Source organism: Ptiloglossa arizonensis, chromosome 6 (assembly GCF_051014685.1).
Source record: "Ptiloglossa arizonensis isolate GNS036 chromosome 6, iyPtiAriz1_principal, whole genome shotgun sequence".
Lineage (NCBI taxonomy): Eukaryota > Metazoa > Arthropoda > Insecta > Hymenoptera > Colletidae > Ptiloglossa > Ptiloglossa arizonensis.
In genome coordinates, this window is record NC_135053.1 from 9219259 (window position 1) to 9234824 (window position 15566).

At 39.2% G+C, this 15566-nt stretch overlaps 1 protein-coding gene across 3 annotated transcripts in view; it reads left to right on the forward strand.

Moving 5' to 3' along the window:
• Unc-13-4a (BAI1 associated protein 3) overlaps nt 1–15566 on the forward strand; it is a 173134-nt gene that overhangs the window by 69166 nt on the left and 88402 nt on the right. For all 3 annotated transcript variants that reach the window (XM_076313696.1, XM_076313697.1, XM_076313698.1), the window contains exons 2-3: nt 6506–7116; nt 9634–9884. In XM_076313696.1, coding sequence (XP_076169811.1) covers nt 6919–7116; nt 9634–9884 — 449 coding nt within the window. In that variant the 5' untranslated portion in view covers nt 6506–6918. The remainder of the gene's footprint in view (nt 1–6505; nt 7117–9633; nt 9885–15566) is intronic.

Genomic DNA, 15566 nt, shown 5'->3' on the forward strand with positions numbered 1-15566 from the left:
ACGTATACCTCTATTTCGATCTAATTTGCAGAAATAAAGCTGAGTCGTTAATTACATTAATTGCATTTAATTTCAAAAATCGAACAACTACAGAAGAATGTAATTGTTTCGCAAATACATTGGAATTGTAAAACAATGTTTGACAATAGTGTTGATTATGTTTCATTCCGAAAACGAAATAGCTCCGAAAAAATGTTTTGCGCGAATATTATACACATATACGTATAGCGAAACGAAGACTACGACTAAAAACGTTTCCCAATTACCATTAATAATATTCCAAGTAAAAAACCAAGCGTCTAACGAAAAATGTAGCCGTTCCCTGAGTACGTTTTAAAACGATCATTTCGCGATTAAAAATGGTCCGAGAAGAACAGCTTGGCGCGACGAGCAGCTATCTAGAAAATTAACTGAAAGAATCACTGCTATCTAACGTCGAACGACGAGTAATTATCGCTGAACAAGGTAGAAAATCCATCACGGTTGAACGGGTTCCCTCTAGATACTCGATTCGAACGACAATCGACGAGGTCCCATTTATCGTGGGCTGGAAAACACCAAGAAACCAATATCGTCGTAAAGCAGCAACAGTGTCGTCGATCTTGAAGCAGTATCGGTTAAATGGTTAATTAATCGCGGTCGTAGAGCGTCGTCACGGTTGCGACGTGCCACGAGAAGAGATCGTGACACGCTCGTGGATTTAGGTGTGGCGTAGTTGCGAAATTGTTACGCGAGTTTCGTGGCTGGCTTGTTTACAAAATTGTCGCGGATGGGCGAGAGGGATTTACGGTCGGTAACCGGTGCACCCTGAAGGAAAATGAGCCCCCAGGGAAACGGTGTGGACTCGATGCGAGTTCGAAGGTAAGCAAAGAATGCAGAACTGGCAAACACCGGATGCTAATTATCGCAGTTACATCGAGATCGCGAGATCCAGCCAACCAGCTTCGGGATCTTGGGTAGAACTTGGCTCGTATCGATCGGTAGACAGACCCAGTGGTTTAAGCTTCGAGTAATTATTACCAAGCATCCACCGCATTGTATAGTCGGGGGTGTGTATCATTTTGGACGAAGAGGACGTAGCTTCGTTGGGTTTCCAAAATTACAGCCAGAACTGTAACATTCTATGCACGAGGTCGTGGTTAGAACAATCGTTCTAGTTTTTATTTTTTAATAAATACTATTGATTCTAGTAAAAACTCTTTATTCTAATAAATACTATTCATTCTAATAAACACTACTTATTCTAGTAAACACTACTTATTTTAATGAATACTATTTATTCTAATAATTAATATATATTAGAAAGTGAGAAGTTAACACACAATGGGTATACACGTACCCAGTGAGGGATTATACATAAAATAGTTGACTATGAAAGTAATATATGCATTATACAACAAAGGTCTTAATACAACTGGTATTAGCGACACGTTCAGTATGCTCTACGTTTTATAGTTCGAATGAGACCAACTCGAGAACACTGATACAGACCCTTTGATCATATCGTTATTAGAATACTGAGAAACGAAGAAATAATACTTCAGCATTCTCCATATGCGCGTTTTATAATTACGTAGAATCGTTGTTCTCTTCAACAGCACCGTCCAGTATTTTTTTCTTTTCGAAAACAGTGGAACGAAACAATTCTTTTTTTTTAATTCGTAATTAACGTCACATCCACCCATATTTTCTTTCTTTCCAAATGGACTATATTTTACGGTAAATGTTAATTTCTTTTAGGTATTTCAGAGTATTTTCTATGTGCTACTGTGACGTTAGGGCTGCAGATTGTGTCAAGCATGGTATTTTCTACATTCAAATAATAAATGATTCTTCGATCATTTTTGGTTTCACGGGTTATAGATTAATGGATCTTTTCTTTTAAATTAAGTATTCATACGTGATTCTTTTTTTATTCGTGCTCCGGGTGAGCATTGGTTGACAAAAGTTTTACGTTTTTTCTTTTACGTTAAAAAACAATTCTACGATCAACGATCGTAAATATTTCTGTAAATTATTCTCTGTAATCATTTTCCTATGTAAAATTAATGTTTCTTTAATGCTAATACTTCTGCTGATGTTTCTTCTTTCGCAAAAATTCTTCGATTTCGAGGAGAATCATTCTGTCGAATGTCTTCCTTCTAACTTTGTCAAAGTTTCTTAACTCCCTTCCCGACAGATGGTTTCATCCGCAAACTTCCAAATAAGTGATGATCCAGTCTGGAAAATGTTTCACGGAACTACATTTCCACGAGACACCCATGCCTTTGTGCAACACTTTTTAAAGATGCTTTGAAACATTTTCTGAAAAAGAATATAACGAAATCGAGCATCGATTGGTAAATAGATGGCAACGAGTTAGAGATCTCGTTCGAAAGATTTCGAGCAACGAATGCGCGTTATGTTTCGCAAAAAACGTTTCGCGTTCGGTAAATTTGTTTCAATTTTTTGACAGAATTGACGCAGACAGGTTCGAAACGTTTCGCGTAACGTGAGAGTTTTATTATTTAAAATATTATATATCGAAGCACGGCGCGTGCAAGGTGTTGATATATATTTCAGTCGATGGAAACAGTTTCAGAGTTTGTTGCGAAGAATTCGAGCATTGGTTGCGCGTTGCATTTTGCAACATTCCGAATCCATTCTATTTGTCAGCTTTCGAGCGGAGTGCACTGCGTTGAAACGTTACGCGGAACTTCGAAATCACCTCGATTGCATTTTGCTTTCACGAAGAATAGCGGCACTTAGTTATTTCGCGATACGAGACGAGAAAGAGGGAAAATGGCGAAAGGTGGGCAACAGTTTCTCCGTGTTCCGTGGAAAAAGTTCATTCGAAACAAATACCCTTTTCGAAGCCGCAAAATTTTACGTTCACTCCATATCGGTGTACACGATTGTTAAACTGCTAACTACACATCCGTCTACGTTCGAATCGATAAATTATTGCAAAACTGCAGTTCTTTATCGCGCGAATGATTAAACGCATTTCACTCGCAACGAACCGGAAATTTATCGGACCCCAGATAACGAATACTCGAATATCGTTTGCCTCGAAAACGCTGCTTGAAAAATGATTTCGTTTTAATAAACTGCAAGTTCCATATGCGTGATGTCTACGTTGAAATAATAAACGGCTCGTGGACCGAGAACAATTTATTTCTATTTCAACTGTTTCGATGATACTTCGAACGAATTCTAATGTCAAATATTTATTCTTTGGAACATTGAGAATGAATAAAAAAAGAAGTAACGTGTGAATAACGTATCTGGAAATATTGTTCGATGTTTCGAGACATTGACGAAATTCACGTCGAAATAGAAACAAACGAGAACTTTTTACGATATATAGATATTTATCGATTAACTATTTACCTTTTTCTTCTATTTAACTCGTATCGAACTTGTCACTTTTTCGTTTTTTGTTGAAAATAGCGATGAAAATGCAGTTACTGTCGATGTCGAGTGATATTGCTCGAAAATTTCTTTCTGTCTGACACACATCGAAAATCTTTGCGACACATATATTTCAACTAGACGGTGCAACATGCTATGCAGCTCGTGCAATCGTGCCAATTCCGAAGGGCGCGTTTCCAAACGGTCTAATGCCAGATTCACTTCGCTCGCCCGGTTCAATTGTACCAGACATTTTTCTCTGGAGTTGTTCGAAGAAGAGAATCAAGCTAACAAGGCAACAATTCAGCTCGAGCAAAACATTGAACAAATTACTCCTGGAACGTGCTCAAATCTGATGAAAAATGTAATCAAAAGAGCCCATATTTCCAACGAAGTCAGAGACGGCCATTTGGCTGATATGCGTATAATCTAGTTAACCGAGTAAACAATACGTTAAAAAGAGATAAATTTCAAGAGTTTTGTTTAGAAATTATTACAAAATATTGTCCTTACGTAGTGAACACTCTGCACAACTTTTAAAGCTGACCATTCGTAAGCAGCTAAATATCACTCATCTTACTTGTAAATTTTACCAATTGTTTCTTTATTTCGGATGTAAATGAGTTTCCAAGAAACACTCGGACGCATAGTCGTTTAAACATAGTTAAAATCGTTTCTTCCGATCTGGAAATATTGATATATTCCCATGTTAATAAAATATACATACAAATAGATACGAACGAAATCCCTTTACGATACATACTTATCATTTAACTGCCATTTACCTATGTGATCCATTGATTATCAATTGATTCATTGATCAACGCGACATAGTTTCTTCTTTTGTACAGATTGTACACGTATACCTGATATATTTTTCGATAAATTACGAACAGTTGTAAGAAAAGATAATTTTCCTGCAAATACGATGTAACAACTTTTGAACTCGATCGTACATCGATATCTAAATAAGAGCATTTATTTTATTCGTAGATTTGATTAATTTTCCTTATTTACGCTAGAGATACACAGGTTCCCGAAGAACATCCGGACGTATAGTCGTTCGAGCGTAGTTAAAATCGTTTCTCCTTATTCGGATCGATGGTCGCCCGTTCGACCGTAATTGTACCGACATATTTTGTCAAACCACAGCAGTATACCAACGTAACACAGCTTCATTTCCCTAAACGGTGAAGCACGCTGCGACCCGCACCGCCATCCGCAAAACCTCCAAAAACGAAAATACCTCGAAGGGTCTCGCTGTCAATTCGGTTGAAGGTTACAACGTAATGGATAGCCCCTATTCGCGAAAGCTCCCGAAAACCTAGCTAAATCACCCTCGAACCACCCTTGAACCACTCGTTCCGCAACCCCTGCGTCTGTCCGCGACATAGTTAGGTAATTTTGTTCTACCTCGATACCTTCGATGTCTTTCACACCAGAGCGAGCACGAAAACGCTCGACGAATAGAAATTCACACGATCGAGATCGACAGCGTCTTACGTAAGATGACACCGGGTATAATCAATACTTGTTCGAACTGTATCGAGCCGGATAGGATGTCTGTTTCAAAATGGAAGCTGCAACGCGATGACAGTTCTGATCGATATACTGGTACATAGACACGTATCGCATAAAAATTCGATGGCAGGAGACCTGAAAAGAGTGTTCGTTGGTGTGGTCTTTGCCGGGTCTACGAGGCCAGAGATTCTTGAAACTTGAAGAAGAATCTATAGCTAAAGATTTGCCGGAAAGTTCGAACAGATGCGCGAAAGAAATTTTGTAAACTTTGTACAGAAAATTTTTACGGATTCGAGTTTCGTTATCAATATACTCGTATATATACACGTATCGCATGAAAATTCTATGGCAAGAGACCTGGAAATAGAGTCCGTAGTCTTGTTCTTTACCGTGTCTACGAAGTTAAAGATTTTTGAGACTTCTAAAGTACAAAGTTACGAGTTTCGTTATTCGCGAACTTCGAAGTCACCGACCTGGGTTTTTTCGACTCTAAATTCTCGAGGAAATGGATCTTTTCAACCGTCCCCTCACAAATTGACTTTGGTGCACGCAGATTCGATGCAGGTGTTATCGACAAATTTGACGATTTATCGATCATCGACACCGAGCGACTTGAAGAATATTCGGTTTGCGTCGCGTAAATGGGAAATCGTTGCATGTGGATGTCGTAAATAAGGAATCGTCGAGATTGTACGATTCAAGGGTCTGATCTCGTAACTCAAAGGTCGTAGAGTTCGAGACGTACAAGTAGTGGGTTCCCGGGAATGTATTTTTAGAATCGGAACCCAAGCTTCGGGGAAAATGTCTGCGCAAAATTCTACGTTTATTTTTCTCTTCGAATACTGTCACGTATTACACAACCGGTTCCTCGGTAGTATCAAAGTGTCAGACGTATGGATAACGTGCGTAGCCAAGGTTTCTTTTTTATTTCAATCAATCGGAGCAAGTTGCAAGTTAAAGTACGCACAACTCGATGAATTTTAAAAAGGAATAATATAAAACTTAACGAACTGTGTTCAAATACATTCGACATTGATACAGATTACCGAGATTAATATCGGTAAGTTTATCCAAATTTACTTCCTCCTAATTTCCATTTTATCATCGAATACTACAAATTGTCGAGTACAAAATACATTTTGGAATTCCCGAAGTGATTGAAACGATCTTACCCTCGTATCGCTCGGTAAAGACGAAACAAAACGACCGTAACGTAACGTAATTACGACAGAAAAATAGTCTGTTAAAGTATTTGCAATATTACATTCTCGAAATTCGGTTCCCTCGGGTACACGGCTGGCGTGCAAATATTTCCAAAGCTGAAAGCGTAACGAGAGAGAAATACAGAGAAGGCGGGGAAGCATACTTGAGAAACGTTCGTTTCAATTTTAAGAGACGTCGCAGTAAGACTACGGACTAATTATCCGGAAAGTTTTGCACGCCGTTGCAGTTAATTGTCCGCGGCGGTCGTATAAGAAGGAACTTCGAGAGGTTTGAATTCGTTTTAAGAGATCCCCTTATAGAACAACCGAATCTACGAACGCGATTCATCGTTTTCGCGCTGAGAGAAACGTTTTTCTTCCTGCTGCAGATGATGCCGATACGACGCGGAAACGATTCCGGGCACTCGAACTGGGACAAGGCTTGAAGGAAAAGACGTGGAAACGGACGATGACTTAAGTTTCATCGAGGAACGCCGCGATCGCTACGAAGAGAGTAACAAAATTGCAAATGGCTCTGGGACAGAATCGATACCGTGACGCAAAGAACCGTGAAAGTTCTCGAGGTCGAGGTGGTTTCCTCTGCGTGTCATCGAGCCAATACGCCGCGTTCACGCGGGATCGATGCCTGTAAATTACGCGGGAATCGAAAACCTCGAAGCTGTTGTCCAGCGACGAAGACGCGCGGGACGAAAAACGATGACAATTGCTCCGAATCGTTCAGGCCGTTAATACCTTTAGATCGAGACGAACGACTATCACCTGCGGTGACAACGCAACGAAAATGAGTTTCTTCAATTCGCTGCAACAGTACGTGAGCGAGAGCGTCGCGAGCCTGAGCCTGAGCCCGAAGAGGTTCTCGTTCAGCCGCGAGGACTCGTCCACGAGCACCACAGGAAGAAGCGGCTCCACCGGAAGCATGACCGGGACGACCAACGCGAACTCCACCGCCCAACAATCGATCCCTCACGGTTACCCCAAGGTGAGTCCAAGATCTGCTTCTCGACAGAGGGCAGAGAATCATTATTCGAAATTAGGACGATACGAATTTTCTTTTGTTAAAAAATTACAAAAATGTGTGCACACGTTAACCCTTTGCGGTCGTATTGACCCTTTGCACTCGAGCTTTGAAGTGTCAATTCGAGCAGCGCTGAAATTTGATTATTTGTATACGCTTGTTCGTTTAGAAATATTTTTTTAAATATTTGGAAAAAGGCCTCGAGTGCAAAGGGTTAAATGTGGACATGGGTGTCGTATCGGTTGAAATTAATTTCCCTTGGAAAAGCAGTGATAAGTAACATTTAAGATTGCGAAGGATAAACAAGATTTATCGATTCTTTTGGGAACTTTAGATATATGTTCGTACAACGATGTGTTTTAATGTAATGTTTTTATGTAAAAATTATATTTTATAGTTCTTCATCGTGCGGTATCTTTCCAAACAGTTTCCAACATGCAGTTCTGTATGTCCTTTTCGAGTACGTGTATCGCAAAAATTAGTTCGGTGTCTTCCGCCCTTAATCTTTCCATTTGAACATACAGAACAATCTTTACTTTTTACATATTCATACGACGGTAATATATGCAATTTTCCATTAAGCCTTTTCTCTTTACTCGATTCTGTTATCTCTAATAGGAGCACATTGGTTCGTGAACAGATTCTTTAGACATTCAGGTTCGTTCGAAGAAAGTGTAAACTAATATATAGTTGAATAAAGTATAAGATTAGTATGGTTCCTTGCTGTGGTGGCTGAGAGCAGACACACGACCGTAAAGGGTTAAGTTTGCCTCCTGATCGTTTTACGCGTAGAATTAATCGTCAATATTAATTTTGACGGTATGCACCGAATGTTCGTATTCAACTCTTTGAATTTCTTTTCAACTCTTGTCTCGTTATTAAACGTCATTGTATCTTTATTGCGAAGAAAGTTTGTATCTTCGAAGAGGATCGTACTCACACCGTTAAAACACCAAATCTAATAAACATATATTACAGAACACTGCGTAAGAAAACATTACTCTTTATTCAGTGATGTCGAAGAGCAAAAGAATCTGTAATTGTTATTTTTTGCTATCGAAGAAAGACAGTACTGCCCGATCGTTTACGAGAAAATACTGTGAACCTGTTCAAGAACTTCGTTCGACTAGATCTTGAAAAGTAAACATTCGCACACCTGTGTTACATTTCTCCTCCGGCGTAATCGTTGAAATATAGTACGTCGACACGGTTCGTTTCGACAACTTAGGAATACCTTGTACTGCAAAGAGCAAGTTACCCGTTTCGAAAAACAGCTGCGAAACTGGTCGATCTTAAGTACCTGGAACGAAGAGCACCGGGTCGTGGACTCGCAAGAAATGCAATTTCCAAGAGGACCCATAGATTCTTTTAGATAATAAGAAACAGGGCCGAAACCACTCGCGAAATTAGAGGGCAAGATCTCATAATGGGGATCGTAAAACCCTCCGAACGACACTGTTAGGATCACCTACACCGATCGTTGGGCATTGGAGTTCCTCCCAAACGACCGGTAAAATCCAGTCACATCGGTGGCGAGTCTCCTCTGCGCGAGGCCTCTTGCGATTCGCCGAACGCACGAGCGTCCCCCTGTTTACCTCAAGGACTCTTCGAGATCAGTGCAATCGGAGAAATAAGCCGAATCTCACGTGTAAAGAGCGAGGAGAGACAGCGTGGATGAAATGGAAGAAGCAACGAATGTTCTTATTGTATCGTAGTTAGGTATACAGTATTTTCTCGATAAATGTGAAAGCCTTGGGACCAAAATTCACATTTACGAAGACCCATTCGTGAAATGGTTTCGTCGATAGCGACGGCCATAGAAAAGAAACGAAACACTGAGAGTACAATTACATTTGTTAAATTTTTCGCTCTTTCCACGAAATCTTTATCAACATATTTTCAAGACACAATTTCAACGATATTTACTCAATTTACCAAGTGATGTTAACTCAGTGTTTTTCATTCATTAAACAAGTCTCTTCGATTCATAGTGAGCTAACAAGCAATGTAATCTAAATTATACCGTGCTTGGTCTCATTTGAATCGAAACGGTCCGACAGATAGAACAATAACATTTTCATTAATAAAGAAAGTTGATTTTTGCATCAGTATTGTTTCACCAACGCAATCATTTACCAATTGGACTAGGGTTACACACTGTACTCAACTCACGAGCATCGTGAAGCTTCATCGACGAGACAGACACTAATCAGTCGCGACAAAATCACCAAATCATCAAGAAAACTCTTCTCGAATCGTTCAAAGACATCACAGTTTTTACGTTGAACACTTTGATCGTGATTCACCCGTCCTTTCAACTCGACTGCACTCCGTTAATTCAAAGTGCAGTCACTGAGCGATGCACCGCTCAACAGTCGTCTTGAAATCTCGATGACGAGGATTGACTTCAATCCTTTAAGATTGGAAACTCACCTCCAAGGATAATTAGTCCGATCCTGAGGGGCCTGTTTGGTCTTTCAGGTGGTACCACCGCCAGGCACGGTCACGTCGTCCTCCTATGGCCGCTCGTTGTCAACGCGCAGGAGGACCCTCGAGTGCACTTCCGCTCCAGGTTTGACGGTTCATCCCGCCACGGGAAGTGCATCAGGGAGCACGTCGCCGCGCAGAGTCGGCTCCTTTCGCAGGAGCACCGGTTCCGCCGATCGGCCGCCTTTGATGTTCTGCCGGAGGAGACCATCTTGGCCGGAAGTCGACATACAAGCCACTTCTGGGTGAGTAGAATCTATCGAACATCTCCCGGGGAAGTTCTCCTCTCTAGGTTCGATTTTTACTCGAAAGCGAATTTCGAAGACCCTAACCAGGAGGGAACAGGTTTCGAAATTAGCTTGTTCGATATGTTTTATCTCCTCTCTAGGTTGGATTTTTACTCGAAAGTGAATTTCGAAGACCCTAACGAAGAGGGAACAGATTTCGGGAAGAACAAATATTACTAGGTTGAACAGTACTACATTGAACAGTACTACATTGGACAGTCCTACATTGAACGGTACTACATTAAACAGTACTACATTGGACAGTCCTACATTGAATGGTACTACATTAAACAGTACTACATTGGACAGTTTTACATTGAACGGTACTACATTGAACAGTACTACATTGGACACTCCTACATTGAACGGTACTACATGGAAGAGTACTACATTGAACAGTACTATATTCAACGGTACTACATTGAACAGTACTACATTGAACAGTCCTACATTGAACGATACTACATTGAACAATCCTACATTGAACGGTACTACATTGAACGATACTACATTGAACAGTACTACATTGTACGGTACTACATTGAACGGTACTACATTGAGCAGTACTGTTTACTAAGTTTTATCGAACGACAAAGCTTATTGAACAACCTATTATACTTTTCGAGAGATATCTTCGAGCAAGATTCGAAGACTCGAATCACGAAATAGCCAAACGCGTAATCGTAGATCAGAAATCATTGAGATTGTATCGTTCGATGAACGATACTTTATTACGATCGTGAATCTTTAAGGTGTTTCGAAGTTGAAGGCACAGAATACGGAAACATTTTTCGTTTTCAACGAGTGTCGAAAGCCACTCTCGAAAGTGAAGAAATTTTTCCATGCGCATCTCTACATCCCGAATCCTCTGCAATGTCCCGCATAATGTTCAAAGATCGAGATCGCCAGTTATCAATACGCGAAGCAAGAATAAAGTACAAAGAGAACAATGGAAGAGATTACAATGGGACGAAGTTGGACCACACAGGTTTGCTTTCGTAGATATATGTATATTCTTAGAAACGGGCGAATTGAAAATGCACAAATAACAGTGGGGATGACTCCTTGATCGCGAATACGAGCAATTCGATCAATACTCGAGATATTACAAGCTTGTAGATTTTATAATTGATACGATTCGAGATAAATTCGAATCTTAGTACCGTACAATGTAGTACCGTTCAATGTAGTACCGTTCAATGTAGTACTGTACAATGTAGTATCGTTCAATGCAGTACTGTTCAATGCAGTACTGTTCAATGTAGTATCGTTCAATGAAGATTATAGTACGTAAACGAAGAACGTGTTCAATTTCCGCGATCGCTCTCTTCTTACGAAGAACGTTCGAAAAATTTGCATCGTCGGTGTCTGTTCGTGGGATAGAAATCGATCGAAGTGAAATTCTCGTTGAATTCGACGGTATCGAAGTTATTTTTACTTTAAACTGCAAAACAAAGAACAGCAATTGATTTCGAGGCGACACAATTGATCTCGAATAATGTTCGCTTCGCTGGCAAGTATCTTCCTGTGCTTACAAACTATACATTGATAGTTTAATCTGTTTGTCCCCAAGTTGCACTAAGCTTTCCAATTAACCACGCTAATCCCGTTTGCCTAAGGTCACTTCGATTAACCCGAGCCAATGTTGCAGCATTCTGAATACAGTCCGCAGGAATTCGAATTCAAAGCTCGTGAACAACATTTACAAATGGTCCCTTTGATAATTCGTTCGATCAACTTGTTCGGATTATGCACCCTGTAACCAGTGGTACCAAGGGCAAACTATAATTGCCGATACCCGTCGCACCACCGTTATGCCCTTACCTATAGTACAGTGCCTTAGATATTTTCTACGAATTATTGCGAAACAATTTTACGTGCAGGGATAATAAGTGTATTTTTATCCCGTTTTTCTCGTTTGAAAAACTCTCATGAATATTTCATTTGCATATTCAAATTCACCCATCGCCGCGCTCTTATTGGATCCATTCGAGCTTCAAATATTTTTCTCCTTATTGCTTACCGATACGGATTTTTCGATGGGCGATCGATACACGAACGATTCGGAATTATCGATCTCTAATAAAAGACAAAATTCGATGACAAATATTTGTCGAGAAAATATAATATTTCGATTGAAACGTGCGCTAAATAAAATTGGGTAACCCCTTCGATTAACTCGAGTTCTATTTCCCTTGGTATTTTTAAAATTACAGAATGTTTTTTTCCCCCTCTCTTTAATTAAATCGAAAGACGATAAAAATAATCGAAAAGGGAAAGTTTTGAATTCGATTTAAAAAAAAGAAGGAGTACGTACATCGTTCGTATTTGTTTATTCCCTCCGTGGGAATATTTTCACGCGAAAAATTTGTCGGTACGTTGATAGAGGGCTTAAAATGATCAAAATCTGTCGACACTGGATAGTAAAGGAAAACGTATTTAAAGTTTCCCTGTTTACCAACGAAATTTCACGATACTTGGTAAGTTTAAAGTTTCCTTTCAGCGTAAAGTCTCCGTAATCTTCGATAGTTCTAAGAGACTCTGTTCAGCCTTATGGGAGCACACATTTCGAAAATAACGTCGGTTGGGCATGTTCCGGGGATCCTTGAAAGAGTTAACCTCCAGCGTACACTGGCGTGCATGTGACAAAAGGAGCTTTAGAGAATATTTAACATCATTTTACGAATATCACGACTTTCTTAAACAGTGATCGCGTAAATCTCTCCATCCTCTTGACGCATGAAAAATTTTTATTACAATATTCACCGTTTCTTTTACGACACGAATGAAAAATTTATATTACTTTCTTTTTACGACACGGATGAAAAATTTGTATCGCAATATTAACTTTTTTTTTTATGACACAAGTAACAAACTTTTTCGAGCGAGAAAAGTACACGTAGGAAACCATGTAGCTATTATTGTTCACTTGGAAATAGCGCAAACGATAATATATCTCTATCTCAACGTTCGTGATGCAATCGTATGCAAATCAATGCGCTCGTCTTTAAGCGTGAAATTTTATAAATACGCGCATGTTCAATTTCTTAACTACGAAATACAGCTTATTGATCGATCTAGAAAGAACGAGAAAGAAATACAGAACGATGATAAGTGGACAATGCGCCCGAGCAATTTTAATGAGCTTCGGGAAAGGAATCGAAGATCTTTCGATTGCTCGAATGGACATGAAACGATTTATTTTAAACGCCGCTCAAACCCGGATTCCCGAATCCACTCAAGGGTGATCAATGAATCGTAAAAATAATTATTGAGAATATTTTCTTTTCTTTTCCTTTCTGCTTCAAATTCTCTTCCACTTCCACGAATTTAAACGAAAAGTGTTTGTCAAATGATAATTAAAACAAAAACGGTCAATTAAATAATTTGATGTAACCGTAGCTATTTAAATAATTTTACTTAAATCCGAATACTTCCTTGATTACTCTTCAAAAGTATTTCGCGTAGATCGAAAGCTTCCTAATTGCGTGAACCGAATTATTGGGCTATTTAAACAATTTCTGCCCGATAAGTTCTAGCGATTAGATTTCTCGATAACTCGATTAGTTTCAAGTAGCCGAAACTTGCGACCACTCGATATAATTCTACACGGAACCACTATAATCCTTGCGGTTAAAGCTTGCAGATATTCGATGTAATTCGATACAAATCGATCTGCTTTACAGTGTATAAAAATTTCAAACCTTGTACAGAAGTCGTTTATCAGACATCGATACCGAACCTGATATCAAAAATTTGATTCTAATTGTCGAGAAAATAATCGTCGATTGTATATACAAATCCTCGTTCCCTCGACACGCTCTTAAATTATTTACGGTCCGTGAAATCACGACACTTTTCAACGACGAGAATTATTTTTAACGTGCAATGTGTCGTTTTAAGATTAAACGTAATCGTCTAATTTCGAACGAGAAAGACTCGAACGAAAACGACGTTGAGAAATTTAATATTTCGTTTCGCTTTTATGCAATATTGTGATCGAAATTTTTCGAAAATTCTCCCGTTTAGAATTTCGAATTTCCATGGTGAAAAAGATCGAGGAATAGATTGCATTGTGCCAACGTTTTTCAAATAGCGTTAAGAGAGTCATAAAAGTAGTGATTAATTGAACCGTTTCGATAAAAATAGTCGAATCGTTCCTCGAATATACATACAGGAAAAGATAGTGTAATTTACGGCTTTCGCTCACGCGAGGAACGAACGAAATGCGAAATAAATTCAAGATCTGTATCTCGTCGTTTGACTTCTTCACTGGTGCAATGTTACCACACGCTTTACAATGTTTCAAATACAGTCGCAAGCTTTGTACGGATATTTCCGCGTGCTTACGAGGAATATCATTTTACTAAATCAAATGCAATTACCATTTTGCATATGTAGATACAAACCGTGTGAAATGTGTCACGAAGAATCGTGTCCGTTAGTATCCATGTTTCTTTATATTTTTTCATTTCTTTTGACAATTTGCTAATTTACTTCGATAATGTAATCTTCGGAAACATTCCCGACCACGGGTCATCGGTTGTTTAACAAATACAAAAGTGACGCTACGAAACGATGTCAATTATGAAACGAAACTGACGTTTACTAATTTCTTATATCGTAGAAGAAATTTAATTTATATCGTACATCGAGAATTTCAACGAAACGTTGGAAAACAATGTTAAATTTTCTTTTCTTTTTCTTTTCTCTTCAATGCATGCACGCACGCATCTCGCTCGTAGCTTAGATTATGTAGATTTATTTTTAGTATTCAGTTTTGCTGAAAATTCCAGGAAGTCATTTCATTCCAGTCTTCCTGGAATAATTCCCACAATTCCTTCTCTGATTTTAGACACGTTTACCTTTGGAATTTAATTACCATACACTATCTCACGTATTGCGTATTTATTTATACTATATATATACAACGTGGATCAAAATTCGTGATACAAATGAGACGGAGGAGATATGTTGGAGAACTCTCTTTTGGTAGAATTCTTCAGAATTAAAAAAATAATATACAATGAAAATCAATGAAAACATAAGTGTCGATACGTCACCCTTTGCTGGATTTCCTGTCAATTAAAAATATCACCGCAAAGATTCTTTCAAAAAATTGTACCTTCGTCTCAATTTGTACATTCCAAACCAGACACTCGAGAAACTTCCAAACGATAATGTAACCTGGGTATTATTTTTCGCGAAGAGAAGATACTTCTCGTAATTTTCTCAAATCCTTTCTTCTTCTCGGGACAGTCCACAATCAAGAAACAACGTCTCTCGTTTGTTCGTATTCGTCTACGAAGTATATACGATACACCCAGAGCCTTTGATCAATAATGTACCGTGAATTGCTGGGATAACGAAACACGTTGTAACAACTCGAGACAACCACGTTGGCGTCTCACGGTATTTCCTCTTGCGGAGGAAAGAAATCGGTGACATTCGTTCCACTGCTGTCAGTCGAACGAAATCTGTCTCGATACCGCGACAAACGCTGGGCAAAGTCGGCACGACGTCTCCGTTCGGCGAAGTTCTTGGTCCACGTTGCATAAAATATTTTCGCGAAGAAGCTGAAACGCACTCGGGAACACGATGTGCACTCTCGCCCTTTTCGATGCCCAAAGCGCAAAAGAG